The sequence below is a fragment of the Ascaphus truei genome, chromosome 6 (genome assembly GCF_040206685.1).
Source record: "Ascaphus truei isolate aAscTru1 chromosome 6, aAscTru1.hap1, whole genome shotgun sequence".
Taxonomy (NCBI): Eukaryota; Metazoa; Chordata; class Amphibia; order Anura; family Ascaphidae; genus Ascaphus; species Ascaphus truei.
This window is the reverse complement of record NC_134488.1, coordinates 49,863,816-49,879,249: the sequence shown is the minus strand read 5'-3', so window position 1 is coordinate 49,879,249 and position 15,434 is coordinate 49,863,816. Positions and strand designations below refer to the sequence as shown.

At 49.8% G+C, this 15,434-nt stretch overlaps 1 protein-coding gene across 1 annotated transcript in view; it reads right to left on the bottom strand.

Annotated features, from left to right (window-relative positions):
* Nucleotides 1-431: 431 nt before the first annotated feature.
* Nucleotides 432-15,434, bottom strand: part of SIK3 (SIK family kinase 3) — a 136,625-nt gene continuing 121,622 nt past the window's right edge. The window contains exons 20-23 of the mRNA XM_075606603.1: nt 11,968-12,134; nt 11,533-11,665; nt 8,676-8,827; nt 432-4,755 (exon numbers count right to left, since the gene is read on the bottom strand). Coding sequence (XP_075462718.1) covers nt 8,682-8,827; nt 11,533-11,665; nt 11,968-12,134 — 446 coding nt within the window. The 3' untranslated portion in view covers nt 432-4,755; nt 8,676-8,681. The remainder of the gene's footprint in view (nt 4,756-8,675; nt 8,828-11,532; nt 11,666-11,967; nt 12,135-15,434) is intronic.

Genomic DNA, 15,434 nt, shown 5'->3' with positions numbered 1-15,434 from the left:
ACAGTGCGGGGGCGGCAGCATATACACACGTGTGACAATGCGGGGGCGGCAGCATTTACACACGTGTGACAGTGCAGGGGCGGTAGCATTTCCACACGTGACAGTGCGGGGGCGGCAGCATTTCCACACGTGTGACAGTGCGGGGGCGGCAGCATTTCCACACGTGTGACAGTGCGGGGGCGGCAGCATTTCCACACGTGTGACAGTGCGGGGGCGGCAGCATTTACACACGTGTGACAGTGCGGGGGCGGCAGCATTTCCACACGTGTGACAGTGCGGGGGCGGCAGCATTTACACATGTGTGACAATGCGGGGGCGTTTCCACCTTTTTAAGGTTACCGCTCAGTGGCTGCTGTGGCCCGTTCTGTGGCTGCCCACAAATCGGGGGGGGAACGGAGAGTAATAATCAGAACAAAGACATTGTGCGCAGGAACGTGTAATACTTGTACAAGGTTTATTAAGAGGATTTAGCGAGATGTTCACGAGGGTGAAATCTCACTGCTCTAAACACTGTGTCTCCTTTAGTAAACGTGGTGTTTGTGTCACCACTGAGGCACAGATCTGGGGCCTCCCAAACTGGGACATTCGTGGCCAAACCTCATGATATCTAATAAGATCAATAAAATGGCACAGTAACCAGTGGCATCCGAAGCCTTTGTAACTAATTAGTTCACCAGTTACTGTGTCACTGTTCTGTAAACGCCACTGTCTTTTTATACACACACTTACATACATACATATATATCTATACACACACACGCACACACACAACACCCCTTACATACATTCATATCTACACACACACACACACACACACACACACACAACACCCCTTACAAACATACATATCTATACACAACACCTCTTACATACATACATAATATCTATATGCACACACACTTACATATATATATATATACACACACACACACACACCACCCTACACACACACACACACACACACACACACACACACACACACACACACACACACACACACACACACACACACACACACACACACACACACACACACACACACACACACACACACACACACACACCTACCTTATATACATACATATATATCTATGTATATCTATGTATATATATATACACACACACAACTCCCCTTACATACATACATATGTATCTATATACACACAAACACACACAGACATACTTACATATCTATATACACACACAACTCCCTTTACATACATATCTATACACACACACACAACACCCCTTACATACATATATCTATCTATATACACACACTTACATATCAATAAACACACACACAACACCCCTTACGTACATAGATACATACATATATATCTATATATATATATACACACCCAGACCCCTTACATACATACATATCTATACACACACACACACACACACACACACACACACACACAACACCCCTTACATACATAGATACATACATATATATCTATATATATACACACACACACAGACACACACAACACCCCTTACATACATACATATCTATATACACACACAACTCCCCTTACATACATATCTATACACACACACAACACCCCTTACATACATACATATCTATACACACACACAACTCCCCTAACATACATACATACATACACACACACACACACACACACACACACACACACACCTTACATACATACATATCTATATACACACACAACTCCCCATACATACATATATACACACACACACACACCTTACATACATACCTTTACACATACAACTCCCCTTACATACACACACACCCACACATTATAATATATATATATATATATATATATATATGCAAATACAACTGCATGCTCAGTCCTAGGCAGGTCTGCAACCCCGCCTTTCCCCATCATCACCCAGCATACAGCACTTCCACTGCAGCAAGGGATTCTGGGAAATGACATGCAAATGAGCACACAGTGTCACTTTTTGCCTCAAAAACCATTTTTAACATGGTTCCCTATAGGCTTAAGCTTGCTGCATGGTCACAGCTTGAGCACAGCCAGGGTTAAGGTGCATACCCAGAAAACCACCCACAGACAGCTGTTTCGACCTTGATGGGTCTCATCAGTGTGGGGTTGATTTTAACTGGATATGCTATATATATATACATACATACACATACAGTATACATACATACATATATACATACACACACTCCCCACACATATGGAACACTTGAAGATATGACATTAACCCTTGCGTTGCAGATCACCCTGGTACACAGGGGGTGAATTCTCATCATGATGAATGAAAGACAAAAAGAAGGAAAGAAATAGTTGCACTTAAAATAAAAAGTAGCATATTGCACCGACGTGTGACCTCCAGCGGGGGCAGCACCGAGGCGAGACCTCCAGCGGGGGCGGCACCGAGGCGAGACCTCCAGCGGGGGCGGCATCGAGGCGAGACCTCCAGCGGGGGCGGCACCGAGGCGAGACCTCCAGCGGGGGCGGCACCGAGGCGAGACCTCCAGCGGGGGCGGCACCGAGGCGAGACCTCCAGCGGGGGCAGCACCGAGGCGAGACCTCCAGCGGGGGCACGGCGGGAGTCTGGGATTTGTATGTCATGTGTTTATAGGGGGGGGGCAGCAGGCTGGTACCCCTGGGGTTCGGCAGGCAGGTGTGGATACAGATTACCCCTAAGCCCTCAGTCAGATATACCCTCTGGCAATGAGAGTTAATTCCGCAGTGCAAGTTGTTCATGGGAACGCTGGCCACATACAATATATAAACATTTACTCGGAAGATGGGGGCCAGGTATCGGGAGGGGCAATTCCGGTAAAAGAACTGCGCCACGGAAATCCCAAAACAATAGCACTTTATAGGATCAATATGGTGGTTTCTTTGCTCCTGAATTGCCCTGACACACAGCGACACATCCATCAGATCCCTCCCTTAATGTGGAGCGAGTGCCGCACTCCGGCAATGCCTGCGAGTATACACTCTGATTGGCGGGTCCACACGGTGCACGCTATGATTATAATCCTTAAATCTAACAGCACAGGTGAAGAGCGCCAAAATATTCCTTACACATTAAAGTCTGGGTAATTATATATAAATATATATAAAAAATGTGGAGCCTCCTGTCAATCAGCCTATAGACCCACCTATAGGAAGAGAGGCCTCCTGTCAATCAGCCTATAGACCCTCCTACAAGAGGGGCGTCCTATTAATCAGCCTATAGACCCTCCCATATGGGAGGAGCCTACTGCCAGCCTATAGAGAAGCTTCCTCTTCCTGCCCCAATACATTTTATTTTCTCCATCCTAACAGATAAGAAGTCCCTGCAGTCGCTTCTCCTCAGGGATTTAGAATATAATAAAAATAGTGCATTTTAATAAAATCGGAGTTCTGAGGATTTGCTGCTTTAAGCCCCTTACCAGTCTTCAGTAAACTGATGGCTCTCACTCATTCATATCTGCTAGATATAACACACAAATACTGAGCTAATACTAGGCGCAGATCATGGCACAGATGCCTTCTATAAGACAAGTCTTTTGCCCTCCCTCGGGCGCCAGCCTCTCCTGCACGCCCTTCCTCGGGCACCAGCTTCTCCTGCAGGCCTTCCCTCGGGCGCCCGCATCTCCTGCACTCCATTCCTCGGGCGCCAGCATCTCCTGTCAGCCCTCCCTCGGGCGTCAGCATCTCCTGCCGGCCCTCCCTTGGGCGCCAGCATCTCTTGCAGGCCTTCCCTCGGGCGCCAGCATCTCCTGCAGGCCTTCCCTCGGGCGCCCGCATCTCCTGCACGCCATTCTTCTGGCGCCAGCATCTCCTGCAGGCCTTCCCTCGGGCGCCCGCATCTCTTGCACTCCATTCCTCGGGCGCCAGCATCTCCTGTCAGCCCTCCCTCGGGCGTCAGCATCTCCTGCCGGCCCTCCCTTGGGCGCCAGCATCTCTTGCAGGCCTTCCCTCGGGCGCCAGCATCTCCTGCAGGCCTTCCCTCGGGCGCCCGCATCTCCTGCACGCCATTCTTCTGGCGCCAGCATCTCCTGCAGGCCATCCCTCGGGCGCCCGCATCTACTGCACACCTTCCCTCGGGCGCCAGCATCTCCTGCACACCTTCCCTCAGGCGCCAGCCTCTCCTGCATGCCCTCCCTCGGGCGCCAGCATCTCCTGCACGCCCTCCCTCGTGCGCCAGCATCTCCTGCACACCCTCCCTCGGGCGCCAGCATCTCCTGCACGCCCTCCCTCGGGCGCCAGCATCTCCTGCACGCCCTCCCTCGGGCGCCAGCATCTCCTGCACGCCCTCCCTCGGGCGCCTTCTTTCATATTGCTCCATGGGATTCTTTGCTGGTATTTCTATTTTTTAGCACAGTCATCAAACAACCCCCTCTCCTCCTTAAAACCCCCTCTCCTCCTTAAAAAAAACCCTCCTCCCACCCATGGCCACCTCTGAATTGAAGGCCCACTCTCCCCATGTCTGCCAGCATCGGGGGACGCTCTCACTCCGATACCAGGGCTCCGACCCCAGGAACGTAACTTGATTTCCCAGCGGCTCCTCCTCCCTCCCTGTGACGCCCCCGGCGCCTGATTTGGGGGGTGAGCTTAAAAGATAACAAAATAAAATAATAATAGAACAGGAGAGGGGGACGACCTCCCGGGATCAGAGTCTGTGAGGGGGGTAGTGAACGCTGGGTCGGTTGGGGTAGGAATATAAGTGACATTTGGCGCTAAGCTGCAGATATTGGTGGTGTTTGAAGACGGGATCGCTGTCTCGGCACAAAACCTGCCAAAGAAAGGAAGAAACAAACATTGTATTAACCATTTCACTGCTTGAGGACCAGCAATAAACCCTGCAATCATGCACTGTATTAAATGGGACCCCGCGCGCTGCCCTGCCGGGTCCGGCGTGCAGCCGCCTCTGGGGGGGGGGGGGGGGGGATCCTGAATAATATTTATAATATAAAATAGGCTTTAGGTCTCAATACCAATACTGGGATATTAAAATATTCCTAGGTGTATCAGTGCCGGCCGCACTACTTCCTGACAAGCGTGGCGTGGCGTGGCGTGGAGTGGTGGTGTGGCGTGGTGGTGTGGCGTGGCGTGACGTGGCCCCACGAAATCAGTCAACATTCTCATGTATTGTTTTCAAAAATCCTCCTTTAGCCTCTGCCAGTAATCCCGCAGTTAGGGACGTATTGTTACATATGGGACATATTGTTATGTATAAGGGATGCGTTGTTATGTATAAGGGATGCGTTGTTATGTATAAGGGATGCGTTGTTATGTATAAGGGATGCGTTGTTATGTATAAGGGATGCGTTGTTATGTATAAGGGATGCATTGTTATGTATAAGGGATGCATTGTTATGTATAAGGGATGCATTGTTATGTGTAAGGGATGCATTGTTATGTGTAAGGGATGCATTGTTATGTGTAAGGGATGCATTGTTATGTATAAGGGATGCATTGTTATGTATAAGGGGTGCATTGTTATGTATAAGGGATGCATTGTTATGTATAAGGGATGCATTGTTATGTATAAGGGATGCATTGTTATGTATAAGGGATGCATTGTTATGTATAAGGGATGCATTGTTATGTATAAGGGATGCATTGTTATGTATAAGGGATGCGTTGTTATGTATAAGGGGTGCATTGTTATGTATAAGGGGTGCATTGTTATGTATAAGGGAAGCATTGTTATGTGTAAGGGATGCATTGTTATGTATAAGGGGTGCATTGTTATGTATAAGGGATGCATTGTTATGTATAAGGGATGCATTGTTATGTATAAGGGATGCATTGTTATTTATAAGGGAAGCATTGTTATGTATAAGGGATGCATTGTTATGTATAAGGGATGCGTTGTTATGTATAAGGGATGCGTTGTTATGTATAAGGGATGCATTGTTATGTATAAGGGGTGCATTGTTATGTATAAGGGGTGCATTGTTATGTATAAGGGAAGCATTGTTATGTATAAGGGATGCATTGTTATGTATAAGGGGTGCATTGTTATGTATAAGGGATGCATTGTTATGTATAAGGGATGCATTGTTATGTATAAGGGATGCGTTGTTATGTATAAGGGATGCATTGTTATGTATAAGGGATGCATTGTTATGTATAAGGGATGCGTTGTTATGTATAAGGGATGCATTGTTATGTATAAGGGGTGCATTGTTATGTATAAGGGGTGCATTGTTATGTATAAGGGATGCATTGTTATGTATAAGGGAAGCATTGTTATGTATAAGGGATGCATTGTTATGTATAAGGGGTGCATTGTTATGTATAAGGGATGCATTGTTATGTATAAGGGATGCGTTGTTATGTATAAGGGATGCGTTGTTATGTATAAGGGGTGCATTGTTATGTATAAGGGGTGCATTGTTATGTATAAGGGATGCGTTGTTATGTATAAGGGATGCGTTGTTATGTATAAGGGATGCGTTGTTATGTATAAGGGATGCATTGTTATGTATAAGGCATGCATTGTTATGTATAAGGGATGCATTGTTATGTATAAGGGATGCATTGTTATGTATAAGGATGCATTGTTATGTATAAGGGATGCATTGTTATGTGTAAGGGATGTATTGTTACGTATGGGACATATTGTTACAGTACATATGAGAAGTATTGTTATGTATAAGGGACGTATTGTTACGTATGGGACATATTATTACAGTACATATGGGAAGTATTGTTATGTATAAGGGACGTATTGTTACGTATGGGACATATTATTACAGTACATATGGGAAGTATTGTTATGTATAAGGGACGTATTGTTACGTATGGGACATATTGTTACAGTACATATGGGAAGTATTGTTATGTATAAGGGACGTATTGTTACGTATGGGACATATTGTTATGTATAAGGGATATATTTTTACGTATGGGACATATTGTTACTGTATGTATAAGGGATGTGTTGTTATGTATAAGGGGTGTATTGTTACGTATGGGACATGTTATTTATAAGAGATGTATTGTTATGTATGGGACATATTGTTATTTATAAGAGCTGTATTGTTATGTATGGGACATATGTATAAGAGATGTATTGTTACGAATGGAACATATAGTTACGTATAAGGAATATATTGTTATGTATAAGGGATGTATTGTTACGTATAAGGTCTTAGATTGTAAGCTCTTTGGGGCAGGGATTTCCTTTCCCATTGTCTGATTTTTGTTGCACTTATTGTATTTTTAAAATTCCCTGTACTGTATTCTTTGTGAAGCGCTGAGCACAGTTTTGGCGCTATATAAATAAAGACATACAATACAATACAATGATAAGTTACGTACTGTAAGGAATGTATTGTTATGTATAAGGGACGTATTGTTATTTATACGGGACGTATTGTTACATATACGGGATGATTTGTTATGTATAAGGAATGTATTGTTATGTATAAGGAATGTATTGTTGTGTATAAGGAACGATTTATGTATAAGGGATGTACTGTTTGTTCTGTGTTTTCCCAGAGTATTGGATGGGAACACTTTTTGATATTTTGATATCTTATTATAGAAAACATCCTCTGCAAAACGCTCCCTGTGGCTAGTCTAGATGTGTCCCCGCGATAGGCTAGAGTCTACACTAATATCTGTCTAAATATACATGTATAGCTTTATTCCTATACAGTATGTAAAGCCATGTAATTATTAAGCGGCAGAGATATTTGTGCAGCCACTTATTGGGTGGAATGCGGCTCTACCTGGACCGTCCAGAGGGGTGAGGCATAGATATTATTATAACCTAATTACAAGGTGGGGGGGGGGGGGGCAGAGTAGGCGTGGGAGCTGAGAAAGGAGGGGAGGTGAGAGAGGAGGGGGTGGGATGAGAGATATGAGATAGGGGATGAGAGAGGGGGTGAGATGACAGATATGAGAGAATGGGGAGAGGAGGGCGTGATAGAAGGGGGGTAGGAGAAGAGGAGGTGTGAGAGAAGGGGGGTGGGGTGATAGGAGGGTGGGTGAGACAGGAGGGGGGGTATGAGAGGAGGGGGGTGTGAGAAAGGAGGATGGGATGAGAGAAGGGGGTGGGGTGAGAGATGGGGGTGAAAGGAGGGTGGGTGGGAGAAGGAGGTTGGGGTGAGAGATGGAGAGGTGAAAGGAGGGTGGGGTGAGAGGAGGGGTAGGAGAGGCAGGGGGGGTGAGATTGGAGGGGTTGCGAGAGAAGGGTGATGTGAGAGAAGGGGGTGAGGTGAGAGAAGGGGGGGTGAGAGGAGGGGGGTGGGGTGAGAGGAGGGGGGTGAGGTGATAGGAGGGTGGGTGAGAGAAGGGGGAAATCCTGGTTAATATCACAGTATGTTATAGTGAGAGGTTAGTGTCATGTTACATAGGATAACGGGGTCTAGTGAATCTGCGGCTCATGGAGGTGTGCCAGTGACCCGGTGTGCCGATGACCCGGTGACCCAGTGATCCGGTGACCCAGTGACCCGGTGTGCCAGTGACCCGGTGTGCCGGTGACCCAGTGATCCGGTGACCCAGTGATCCGGTGACCCAGTGACCCGGTGTGCCAATGACCCGGTGTGCCGATGACCCGGTGTGCCGGTGACCCGGTGTCCGGTGACCCGGTGTTCGGTGTACCAGTGTATTCAGCACCTTATAAACTATTGCACGGAAAAGCACAGTAGACGAGACAAAGAGGTGGGACAGTAAGCTTGGGGCGAGGGCCCCACATACCTCTCCTCACACCCCGGCTTGCTCCATCCCAAAGTTTAGGTCTGTGTGTTTGTACGCGAGCAGCATGGTGGGGGGGCAGCACGAGTTGGGGAGGTGCTGCCCGCTGTCCCCCAGCACAGACACGTCTGTATCTTTAGGGCTTTCTTCACAGTCTGAAAGGAGAGAAGGTGGGGGGTAAAGCGGGGAGCGTCAGAGAAAGGGAGGAGCCCCCCCCCCTCCATCTGTTACTCCCCCCTCTCATCTCTCTCTCTGTCACCCCCATCTCTCTGTTGCTTCCCCCTCTCATCTCTCTGTCACTCCCCCTCTCATCTCTCTGTAACCCCGTTTCTCTGTTACTCCCCCTCATCTCTCTCTCTGTCACTCCCCCTCTCATTTCTCTGTTAATCCCCCCCTCATCTCTCTCTCTGTCACCCCCCCTCATCTCTCTCTCTGTCACTCCCCCCTCTCATCTCTCTGTTACTCCCCCCTCTCATCTCTCTCTGTCACCCCCCTCTCATCTCTCTGTCACTACCTCCTCTCATCTCTGTCACCCCCATCTCTCTGCTACAATCCCCTCTCATATCTGTTACTCCCCCCTCATCTCTTGCTCTGTCACTCCCCCCTCTCATCTATCTCACTCCCCTCACTCCTCTCTTGCTCTGTCGCTCCCCCCTATCTCCCTTTCTCTCCCCCCCTCATCACTTTCCTTTAATACCTTATGATGTCCCGAATTCTTTCCGCCTCTCTCTCCTCCTGCATTCTTACTTTCTCCTCATGTGTCAACTGTATAAACTTTATAGCTATCTGACCCTCCTTTTCTGCCACCAGGCTATGTGCATTATGTTGTCACCAGTATGATGTCACGTGCCAGATACATAGCCTACCAAGTACAACGCCCAATGGCTGACTTGCTTCTCAGATACATTTTAATCACTCATAGAATTAACGTGTTTAAATAAAAAATAACTCTGAGGTGCACACCCTGAGGGTCCCCCTTAGTATGCTGGCAAAGTGCCCTGACAGACTGACTCTCTTTATTTAGTATTATTATAAATATTGTATATTAAAAATATATCACGTCATGATATGCCTAAAAATCATGATTTAAGATATTTCATACTTTGTATTACATGCAACCTTATAAAATATTAAACCCGATTGCAAATGGTGATATATATGACAAATCATGATATATGGCATATTATAGGACAGATTAATGTATGGGGTAAGGGTGCGTCAGATGGAAGGGGTGCGCAATAAGATGGGGGGGGTGGAGAGAGGGGCGCGAGACTAGGGGGGTGGGGGATGCGAGATGGGGAAGGGCAAGACGGGGGAGTGCGGGACAGGAGCGCAGAAAAGGGAGAGTGTGGGGGAAGCGCGAGACAGGTGTGTGGGACGGGAGGGGGGGGGGGGGGCGCGGGCGCCAAACGGGGGCGCAGGAAGGGGGGGAGCGAGGGATGCGGAGAGCGCGAGACAGGTGCGTGGGACGTGGGGAAGCTCAAGACGGGGACGACGGGGGGAGAGCCAGGTGGGTGCGCAAGACGAGGGGAGCGAGGGATGGGGGGAGCGCGAGACAGGTGCGTGAGACGGGGGGAGCGCAAGACAGGTGCGTGAGACGGGGGGAGCGTGAGACAGGTGCGTGAGACGGGGGGAGCGTGAGACAGGTGCGTGAGACGGGGGGAGCGTGAGACAGGTGCGTGAGACGGGGGGAGCGTGAGACAGGTGCGTGAGACGGGGGAGCGTGAGACAGGTGCGTGAGACGGGGAGAGTGCGAGACAGGTGCGTGAGACTGGGAGAGCGCCGCCAGACAGGTGCGTGGGACAAGGGAGCGCGGGATGGGGGGGAGTACGAGACAAGTGCGTGGGATGGGGGGAGCGCGGGATGGGGGGAGCGCTAGACAGGTGCGTGAGACGGGGGAACGCGAGACAGGTGTGTCGGATAGGGGAGTGCGAGACAGGTGTGTGGGACGTGGAGCAGTGTGGGACGGGATGAGCGCAGGACGGGGGAGCGCGGGATGGGGGAGCAAGAGACAGGTGCGTGGGATGTGAGGGAGCGCAGGACGGGATGAGCGCAGGACGGGGGAGCGCAGGACGGATGAGCACAGGACGGGGGGAGCGCAGGACGGGGGAGCGCGGGTAAGGTGCGCGGGATGGTAGAGCGAGAGACAGGTGCGTGGGATGTGAGGGAACGTGGGACGACGGGGGGAGCGCAAAACAGGTGCGTGGGACGGCGGGGGGAGCTCAAGACTGGTGCGTGGGACGGGGTGTGCGGGACAGGTGCGTGGGACGGGGTGTGCGGGACAGGTGCGTGGGACGGGGGTGTGCGGGACAGGTGCGTGGGACGGGGTGTGCGGGACAGGTGCGTGGGACGGGGTGTGCGGGACAGGTGCACGTGGGACGGTGGGGGGGAGCGCAAAACAGGTGCGTGGAATGGCGGGGGAGAGCGCTAGACAGGTGCGTGGGACGGGGGGGGGAGAGTGCAAGACAGGTGCGTGGGACGGTGGGGGAGAGCGCAAGACAGGTGCGTGGGACGGGGGGGGAGAGCGCAAGACAGGTGCGTGGGACAGGGGGAGAGCGGGACGGGTGCGTGGGACGGGGGGAGCGCGGGACGGGTGCGTGGGACGGGGGGAGCGCGGGACGGGGGGAGCGCGGGACGGGTGCGTGGGACGGGGGGAGCGCGGGACGGGTGCGTAGGACAGGGGGAGCGCGGGACGAGTGCGTGGGACGGGGGGAGCGCGGGACGGGTGCGTGGGACGGGGGGAGCGCGGGACGGGTGCGTGGGACGGGGGGGAGCGTGGGACGGGTGCATGGGAAACATTTCTCCTCATTTCTCCTCTTAGAATGGTTGCTGCGCCCCCCCAGAGGATGAGGAAGCTTACCCTCACTCTCACTGTCCTGTAGCTGCTGACTCCCCATGAGTGAGGACTGGCTTAGCACCGCGTCCGCCATGCGTGCCGAACTCAGCGCCTTCCCCGCCATTAAACTCATTCCCGCCAAGTTATCCAGCTGCACCTGAGAGGGACGGGAAGCGCTCAGTAAGGGTTTTCGTGAATGCACAGCGGCACCTCACCTCCTATTCCTCTCATAGGACCCCCCTCTCATACAAATTCTTATGCCACCCCCCCCCCCCCCCCCAAACATTGTATTCTCCCCCCAACTCTCATGGGATTCTCTCACCCCTACAGACTCATGGGATACCCCACCCCCCAGACTCTCACTGGATCAAACCCTTACAGACTCTCAGGAACTACAGACACCATTAGGAACCCCACACACCCCCCGCCAGGCTCCCGTGGGGTATCATGCAGACATACATAAGCATCATCGCTCGTCTGGATGGTGTGATGTCGCTGGAGCATCCTGGAGCGGGGGTGCTCGCTGGGGGAGGATCTGGGAGGATAGGGGGCGCCATTGTGGTCTGGAACCTCCATGACTTGAGGGGGGGAGACCCTGTCCGTGCAGCTCCCTGAGGGGTCCGATTCTTATAAAGGAAATAAACACACTTAGACTTCTCTGTATCCGCACTTCTCATCTGCATGATATACTCCCTCCCCCCTACCCAGACAAGCCCCCAAATCCAGTACGTTGTGTCCCCCCGTCTCAGACACGCCCCCAAATCCAGTCTGTGGTATCCCCCAACACCTCACCCGTCCCAGACACGCCCCCAAATCCAGTCTGTGGTGACCCCCAGATCCCCCCCCCGTCCCAGACATTCCCCCAAATCCAGTCCGTGGTATCCCCCAACACCTCCCCTGTCCCAGACACGCCCCAAAATCCAGTCTGTGGTGACCCCCAGATCCCCCCCCCCCCGTTCCAGACACCCCCCCCAAATTCAGTCAGTGGTGTCCCCCAAACCCTCATCCGTCCCAGACACGCCCCAAAATCCAGTTCGTGGTGTCCCCCAGACCCTCCCCCCGTCCTAGACATGCCCCCAAATCCAGTCTGTGCTGACCCCCCAGATCACCCCCCCCTGTCCCAGACACGCCCCCAAATCCAGTCTGTGCTGAGCCCCAGATCACCCCCCCGTCCGACACGCCCCCAAATCTAGTCCGTGGTATCCCCCAATACCTCCCCTGTCCCAGACACGCCCCCAAATCCAGTCAATGGTGTCCCCCAAACCCTCCCCCGTCCCAGACACGCCCCAAAATCCAGTTTGTGGTGTCCCCCAGACCCTCCCCCTGTCCCAGACATTCCCCCAAATCCAGTCCGTGGTTACCCCCACACCCTCTCCGTCCCAGACACTCCAAAAAATCCAGTCTGTGGTTATCCTCCCGTCCCAGACACGCCTCCAAATCCAGTCCGTGGTGTCCCCCAAACCCTCCCTGTCCCAGACACTCCCCCAAATCCAGTCCGTGGTTACCCCCACACCCTCTCCGTCCCAGACACTCCAACAAATCCAGTCCGTGGTTATCCTCCTGTCCCAGACACGCCTCCAAATCCAGTCCGTGGTGTCCCCCAGACCCTCCCTGTCCCAGACATTCCCCCAAATGCAGTCCGTGGTGACCCCCAGATCCCCCCCACCTGTCCCAGACACGCCCCCAAATCCAGTCCGTGGGGACCCCCAGACCCCACTCCCTGTCCCAGACATTCCCTCAAATGCAGTCTATGGTGACCCTCAGAGACAGAACCTTTACCCTCCGACATCAGAAGTTGAGAATTGTATTGTAGGTCCTATCCCGTGAGACTATTCACTGGATTTAATGACACAGGCACACATGTGATATATATTATTATATACCTATATTTTTTCTATATTAAGTAGGGCTGATTATATATATATATATATATATATATATATATATATATATATTATATATATATACACACATATATATATATATATATATATATATATATATATACATATATTGACAAATCACCAAAAAATCTACTCGCCACACAAAAAAATCTACTCGCCACACAAAAAAATCTACTCGCCACCTAGTACCAAACGTGTGCTGCTTGGGCCAATATTTACTCGCCCGGGGGTTAAATCCACTCGCCCGGGGCGAGCAAATGTATAGGTTTGTCGAACACTGCATATATATATATATATATATATATATATATACATACATATACACAGATATATATATATATAAACAGATATATATATATATATATATACACACACACACACACACACACACACATATATATACACACACACACACACACATATATACACACACACACACACATATATATATATACACACACACACACACACACACACACACACACACATGACATATATATATATATATACATACATACATACATACACATATATACATACAATAAAGAATAAAGATAAAGAATATCACTTGTGAGCACATTCACATGTCTTAGACAGGTCTGCAACCCTGCCTTTCAACCATTATCACCTCGCATACAGTGCTCCTACTGCAGCAAGGGATTCTAGGAAATGACATGCAAATGAGCACACGTGTCACCTTTTGCCTGGAATATCCATTCACATGGAGCCCATTTAAGTTGATGTATCGCCATTCACACAGCTTTTAAACACAGCATGGAACTAGCAAAGCAAGTACAAACCACTCACAGACATGTTTCAACCTTGATGGGTATCATCAGTGTGAGGTTGGTTTATGTTGCTTTGAAATATTTCAAAGCAAGTATAAACACAAAGAGAAAAGAAACCTTGTAGGTGAGCACTCAATCACAGCAGAAGTGTTGTGGTAATATTAAAAATATTCTTTATTTCCATCAATGAATATAAAATAAATGGCTTTAAAATTAGATTAAACTGCATGGACTGTGACTATAATCAGAATGACATTGCTGTAACAGCTATGTTGATTATGCATGTGGGAGATATATGACAAATAATCAAAATCTCATACTGTAAATTAACAGCCTAATGTGATAGAGTAAGGGGCCAGTAATTAAACTGCTGTATAGAAAATGCCTCAGCAGCCAGTAGTATCAATTGTTGTAACTTAGGTAAATGTAGCTCAATGACTAATAGCTACAATAGAGGAATGGAACTGCTACAATTGTATATTGAATGCAGGTAGGGAGCCGGTATTGCTGTTCAGGATGTGATGACAGGCGCATGCGCGAGCTGCCGTTTGCCTATTGGGCGATATGTACTTACTCGCGAGTGTACTTAAAGTGAGTGTCCTTAAAGCGGGGTATGCCTGTATTCTGCATACATACATACTGTGATGCTCACACCACGTTGCAGTCTATTTTAGATGCTTGGGCCGGGCCAATACCTTTTCCTGTAGTGGAGACACCTGTACATTACTGTTCTGTGGAGCCTCATTCTGTTTTAACTCTACCGCCATTTTTTCCATGGACTGCTTCTGTGACCCAAGTGTCTGTCTTGGGGTTTTAACCTCTTTCTCCAACGTCAGCTGAGAAACCTCCTGCTGGGCGGCAGTAGAGTCCAACGTAGCGTCACGCTCAGTCTTCAGAGCCTCAAGCTCTTCGCCCAGATCACACTTTAGTTTCTCTGCCATCTTGTGGCCAGCACATGTCCTTCCTCAGGTCTTGAAGCTGACCTTCTGCATTTCTTTTTCCACTCAGTGTAGCTGCTAGTTCAGCTTATTTGGACTTGAGTCGCGATTCCACATCTGTCAGCTGAGTCAGCGCAAGGCTTAAACCGGTTTCCCTTTTTCATTTCTGGCCTGAAGCTGTCGGTGCTCCTCCCGGACCTTGTCCAGCTCCAGCGGTAGCCAGGCCCTCTCATTGGCCTTGTGGTCCAGCAGCTTGTGGGTATCGGCCAACTCAGTCTCATAGCGCAGTTTCAGAC